The following is a 6,239-nucleotide window of genomic DNA, read 5'->3' as shown; positions in this document are numbered from 1 at the left end:
AACAAAAGATGTATAATAGATATCTTTCAAAAGAGGTGTGCGAATGTGTGTGTCTATATATATATATATATATATATCACTCTCCTAACAGGATTAATATTGCACTTAACAATTGTGATCTATCCTAACCTTTCTCTCATGTTTAATTACAAAAGTGTGGATAAAAACTTCGTATTATAAAGGTGATGAAGGATACTTAAAACATACCATTCTGAAGTGATCTTTATTAGTTAAGATCATTCATTTAGTGCAACTTTATTATGTGAACAGTGAAACGAAAGAAAACTCAGGCAAGGAGCGATTTTGATATCAAGGGCATGCAACCCTCTATACAAAATCAGATTCAGCCGAATGCTAGTCCAATAAAAGCATCTAACCGAGAAGAGATCTCTATAAGTATAAAAAAAATCTACATTGTTGGTCTAAGAATATACAGTGCATCTTCACAGAATATTTTCACAAAGATAGATCACTTCCCTGCTACAAATGACGCGGGGAACAAGGGCCAATTTGAGAATTCTAAGATGCTTCTTCCATAAGGCCTGAAATTATAAAATAAAATCGTAAAAGATTATTCATGAACTGGTCACCGACCCATCGGCCTTGGAAATCAAGCACATAAAAAATAAAATATTCGACAATGGAGTCTGGAGAGATTAGGAACTCATGTCACCAGTTTTACTGAAGCATACCATTGTAAAATTAACTTCATTCGATGAGAAGAGGTAGAGCAGAGTGGATTGGGGATGGATTTAGATCTGACAAGAGTTAGAAAAAATAATGCATCAGAATCAGAAATCAATCAACATTATTCTATGGGTGGAAAAGGGTAGAAGATAAATACATACCTCCAGATTCATTTCGGAGCCAATCTTGGGTACATATCAAAGCCTCTCTTGTATCTGGGTTTAGTGAACTACGAGAAGAATCTAGCACTCTGCCCCCAGTGCCAAATGCCAATTCCGGAGCCAAAGTTGACATTGGAGTCCCTAGAACATCACGTGCCATCATAGACAAAATTGGGTACCTTGGCATGTGGACTTTCCACCAGTTCAATATGTTAAAATCAGAATTACGTGGAAAGATGGGTTCCTCTAAATACTTGTCCAAGTCTGATGTCATAGACTGGCTCTGTGATGTCTCATGAAGGAATCTGTCAAAGCCTTTTAGCCTGTCTCTGGAACTACAACTAGTACTAGGCAAACTGCTACCAGGCAAGGCTGAGCCTTGATCAATCATAGTTGAACAAATAGAATATGCGTTAAAAAGTTCTTTGATACCATCAGACACTTCCTTGATACGCTCCAGAGCAGTGCTGCCATAAATCAGGGAGTAGTAGTACTCAACCAATTTCATTTTAAACCGAGGATCTAGAACAGCAGCGAGAGCTAATGCCAAACTGCACTTGCTCCAGTACTTGTCAAATTTGGCTTTCATCTTCAAAGCCATGGGACTAAGAAAACTATCTGAACTTCTGCACCAATCAATTAACTGAATATGGACATCACAAATCTCAGGGAAATATATATTAGCAGTAGGAAATTTGTTGGCCGAAAATACGTTTGTAATTTCAACTAAAAGTTTTAAGTATCCAGTAACTGAAGTGGCCCATTCCCACTCTTCATCAGTTAGTGTTGATGAATAAGAGGGATCGTGATCTTGGAAGAGAGAAAAAGCACTCCTGTATTCTACCGCAGTTTCAAGCATGAGATATGTAGACTTCCACTGAACAGGAAAATCAAGAAACAACACCTTCTGCGTGTTAACTGTAGCATGCTGAGCAATTTCATTAAATTTTGCCTGCACTAATTGTGAACTTCTAACATATCTGATACTCTCTCTAATCTTTTGGATCACTTCCTGTAACGCATCCATGGCATCTTGAGCAATGGAATTTATGAGATGTGCTGCAGAGCGTATGTCAAGTAACTGACGAGTACTTAAGAAAGGCCTTTTCTCAGAAACTCGCTCCTTTATTCTAAGGGTGATGTCATCATCTATGGAACAATCATCAAGTATCAAGGCAAAAAGCTTGCCATCAATATCCCATTCATTGAGACATTTGATAATCACTTCTGGAAGTAAGTCTTCAGTGTGCAAAGAATCAAGTGTGACAAAGTTCAAGATTTTCTTCTGTAATGTCCATTCCTCGTCAATATAATGAGCAGACAGGCATAAATACGAAGAATTTTCTGCTGAAGACCACATTTCAATAGACAGATTAATCCTACCTTGTAGTTTGTTTATCATATCATACATTTTCTCTTTCTCCCTCCTATAGATATCTATACAAGAAATCTCTACAGCACTGTTTGGCATAAACTCAAAGAGAGGCTGGAGGTTCTTCACAAAGACCTTGAATCCTACTTGTTCAACCAAGCTCAATGGGTATCCATGTAATATGATCATGCGTGCAAGATCAAGTTGACTCCTTTCCTGATCAAATTTACTACTTCCGAAGCTAATGATATCATCCTTCTTATGCTCTTGTTCAAACTTGATAATCGTTGGCTTTATATATTCTTCTTTCCTCTGACCTTCATCAAAACTAATGTTTGCTAGACTGATGGTATTATCTTTCTTCCTTCTCTTTGCAGCAAGTAATTGAGACACGTCAAAATTTGATCTTTTCAAACACCGCATCAAGTGATTTCTCAGATGAGTAGTTCCACTGTTACTTGATCCACTAAGTCTCTTATTACAATGCACACAAACAGCATAGCAGATGTCAGCCTTTCTAACCCTTTCAAAGTGATTCCAAACAACCGATGTTAGCCTTTTTGGTTTCTTAGTACCTGGATCATTTGATATTTCCATCGCATAGGCTTCAGATTACCAACACTCTACACATCACACAAAATTAAGTGATAAGTAATCACCCAAAATGTTGTAGGACAAAGTCAAAACTTCAAAATTTGTGAAGTAGCAAAGCATTTAAGGATGACTGGGTAAAATAAAATCAAAAGCTGATGCCGGTCCCACCTCTGAAATAATGGTGGCGAATGCACAAGGCTCCTCCACCAAGTGGGGTTTGGGGAAGGGAAATATAAATATGCACAATCTTACCCTGCAAGCAAACTTTTCTAGGTTTGTACTTGTGACCTCTATGTCATAAGGCTGCAACTTTGCTATTGCAGCAAGGCTCACCCCTCACTCTTTCATGAATTAGACAAAGATATAAATGGCTAAAGCTTATCTTATAATAAACTCACTAATATCTTGTGAAATCTTTGGATAAACCTTATCACAACAACAACCTATATTCCTAAACCAGATATCTTCCTTTAAAGCGAGGTTTTATATTGTAACCTACCTCACATGAGGCGGCTAAAACTCAATCATCTTAATTGCCAATAACTCAATCATCTTAATTATCAATATCACAGCCGCATCAGATCACAGACCTTATCACGGTTGCTCTACAAGATTCCTTAATTAACTATGATGATCACAATTACAACTGCAATTTAAAACCCTACTCAAGTTAACAAACAAAACCTTGAAACTCAGCATACTCAGAAAAGCATAGCAAGAACAATTAGTTTAGATCAGAATCTAGATATATCTTGACTCAAACTAACTTAAACCTTAAATAAACATCAAAGTCACAGTAAATTGAAGGGAAAAAAAATAAAGAAAAAAAGCAAACTGGGTATGTCTGGAATTTAAAACATAGATTGCTACAATTTTGTGGCCTGTATACAACAAGCTCTAAATAAAAGCCAAATTTCACAAAATTGTTGTGCAATTCAGATAAATTGAACCGTCATATAACGCAATTAAGAGTTCCAATTAAAGAAAAAGGGAAGAAAATTGAATTGAAGAGAGAGAGTCTTACTTAGAGAGAGAGAGTGGGTGGTGGTTATGATGTTAGAGTCCGATAAGAGGGTCCGGCAGAAAATGATAGGGTTAGGAGAGAAGGGAGACGGACAGAGAACCCGGTGATGATACGTGTTAGGATCTGGATCCGATTTTGATAGGTATACCCAAATTGGGCGTTGGTGAGGAGATTAGAAATCGGGTGGGTGGGTCAAATGCGGGTTCGAATAGTTCTGGGTTTCGGGGGTAGGATGGTGGTTTTGATTGGTTGGGTTCGGAAATTTTGATATGAAATTGACCTACTCAAGTTGAAATTGGACTTTTGCATATATAATTCCGAAAAGGAAAGAAACAGAAAAACAATAAAAAAAACCCTGTATAAAAGATAAAAAAGTATTATAATAACTAGTAAATATGAATTTTAAAAAATAATTATATTTTAAATTAGTAATCAATTAAATTTTAAAAAATAATTATAAAATTTAAAAGATAAAATAAAAAATATAAATTATATTTATAAAAGTAAAATTAGTAAGATGTGAAGACGGGTTAGGTATTTGTTTGTAGTAAGATGGGTGGGTATTTATAAATCAGGCATATGGTTGAGTATTGGTTTTGCAGAATTTGCAATAGATATAAAGATGGAGTGGGAATATGAATTGTTTTGGGTTAGATAATTTTTTAGTTCCTAAATTTAAATTTAAATTTGTTCAAATTTTAAATTTTGATTTTTAAATTTAAAAAATAAATAAATAAAATCAATTGATTTAATAGCATTATTTTTTTTACATATTAAAAAATGTTTTATATTGATATATTTTAAATTTGAAAATTAAAATATATCAAAATTTATATCAGCTATAGATTTTAATTCTATATCCAGTCCAATTAATTATAGATTGTTATAAGCTAAATTCACTTTACAGACTTTATAATATTATGAGCATTTCTTTATTTTACAATGCTAACCAATTTCTTTATCGGTTAAATGATAATTTTACCTACACACTTTAACTTCATTAACAATATAAACAAACCTTTTAATTGCATCAGTGTTTATTTGTGTTTCCTTAAGAAAAAATATTCATTAAAACAATACCTATCAAACTTTCATATATACACTTAGAAAGTAACCCACTTTAAATAACATATACAATTTCCATTTTAGATTTGTACATCCAAATAGCTACCTTGACTAACTTTCACAAGATCATTATGTTAACTTTTTTCATCACTCTCTATAGGAGGATGACTCAACCGAGAACCATGAAACTTCAAGGGAGCTTGGGATAAGGTGGTGTTGATCATGGTGGACAGTGATGCCAGCCACAACTTTATATCAAAGGCAATGGTTGAGGAGCTCCAATTGGAGGTGAACAAAGGCCAGACGCATCCAGTTTGCTTGGGTGATGGACAGCGAAAACAGACACAAGGATCCTATCAAGGAGTAGTGTTACAGCTGGGTGGAGTTGAGATTGCAGAGCAGTATCACGTGTTCGAATTGGGAGGTGTCGACGTGATTCTGGGAGTGGATTGGCTGGCAAAGTTGGGAGAAGTAGTGACCAATTGGGGCAAGCTAACCATGTCCTTTAAACAGGGAGGAAGGGAAGTAATAATTAGAGGAGATCCAACATTAGCACGGGAAGTGATAGCCCCTGCGGCCATGCTCAAGATAACTGAAGTTGAGACAATGGCAGTAATGTAGGGATTAAGACAGTTGGATGTGGCTGGAAGAGTAGAAAAGGAACAGGAGTTGACGGTGAGGCAACGAGAAGAGTTGGAAGAGACGCTGTCAGAATTCTAGCAGGTGTTCCAAGAGCCTCACGGGTTACCTCCAGAACGTGGGATGGAGCATAAAATCATATTGGAGGAAGGGATAGGTCCATTAACGTTCGGCCATACAGATACCTCCACTTGTTAAAGGGGAAAATCGAGAAGCAGGTGGATGAAATGTTGAGAATGGGAATTATTTGGCCCAGCACTAGCCCGTATTCTAGCCCGGTCATCCTCGTTAAGAAGAAAGATGGGAGTTGGCGTTTCTGCATAGACTATAGGGCTCTTAATAGAGCCACTAAACCGGACAAATTCACCATACCGATGATAGAGTTGTTGCTTGATGAATTGAGGGGCGCAAAATACTTCTCCAAGATAGACCTAAAAGCTAGGTATCATCAGATCCGAATGGGAGGGGAGGATATCCAAAAAATTGCTTTTAGGACACACCAGGGGCATTACGAATTCATGGTAATGCCCTTCGGGCTTACCAATGCCCCTGCCACATTCCAAAGTGCAATGAATGGCTTGTTGAAATCGCACTTGAGGAAGTTTGTCCTAGTGTTTTTTTATGATATTTTGGTGTACAGTAGCTCGTGGGAAGATCACTTAGAGCATGTGAGATGTGTATTAAGTCTATTGCTGCA

At 36.5% G+C, this 6,239-nt stretch overlaps 1 protein-coding gene across 2 annotated transcripts; it reads right to left on the bottom strand.

Annotated features, from left to right (window-relative positions):
* Positions 1–222: 222 nt before the first annotated feature.
* On the bottom strand, positions 223–4,025 carry LOC124840664 (zinc finger BED domain-containing protein RICESLEEPER 1-like). Of its 2 annotated transcripts, none has more exons than XM_047316755.2 (4): positions 3,839–4,025; positions 849–2,843; positions 693–758; positions 223–542 (listed from the first exon to the last, which is right to left on the bottom strand). In XM_047316755.2, the coding sequence occupies exons 2-3, from the start codon at positions 2,815–2,817 to the stop codon at positions 709–711; spliced, it is 2,019 nt and encodes a 672-aa protein (XP_047172711.1). In that variant the 5' UTR covers positions 2,818–2,843; positions 3,839–4,025; the 3' UTR covers positions 223–542; positions 693–708. The 2 variants fall into 2 exon arrangements, with proteins under 2 accessions (XP_047172711.1, XP_087966827.1); XM_088110701.1 differs by lacking the exon at positions 3,839–4,025 and adding an exon at positions 2,983–3,806.
* Between the last annotated feature and the right edge of the window lie 2,214 nt (positions 4,026–6,239).

Source organism: Vigna umbellata, chromosome 3 (genome assembly GCF_029865625.1).
Source record: "Vigna umbellata cultivar VRB3 chromosome 3, Vumbellata_1.0, whole genome shotgun sequence".
Taxonomy (NCBI): Eukaryota; Viridiplantae; Streptophyta; class Magnoliopsida; order Fabales; family Fabaceae; genus Vigna; species Vigna umbellata.
The sequence above is the reverse complement of the archived record's forward strand: the minus strand, read 5'-3'. Positions and strand labels throughout refer to the sequence as shown.

Bases quoted from the DNA above. Each gene is read 5' to 3' on its own strand.
- LOC124840664 (XM_047316755.2), bottom strand. From the start codon at position 2,817: ATGGAAATATCAAATGATCCAGGTACTAAGAAACCAAAAAGGCTAACA. The intron at 759-848 runs GTATGTATTTAT...AACTCTTGTCAG, and splicing joins GCTCCGAAATGAATCTGGAG to ATCTAAATCCATCCCCAATC.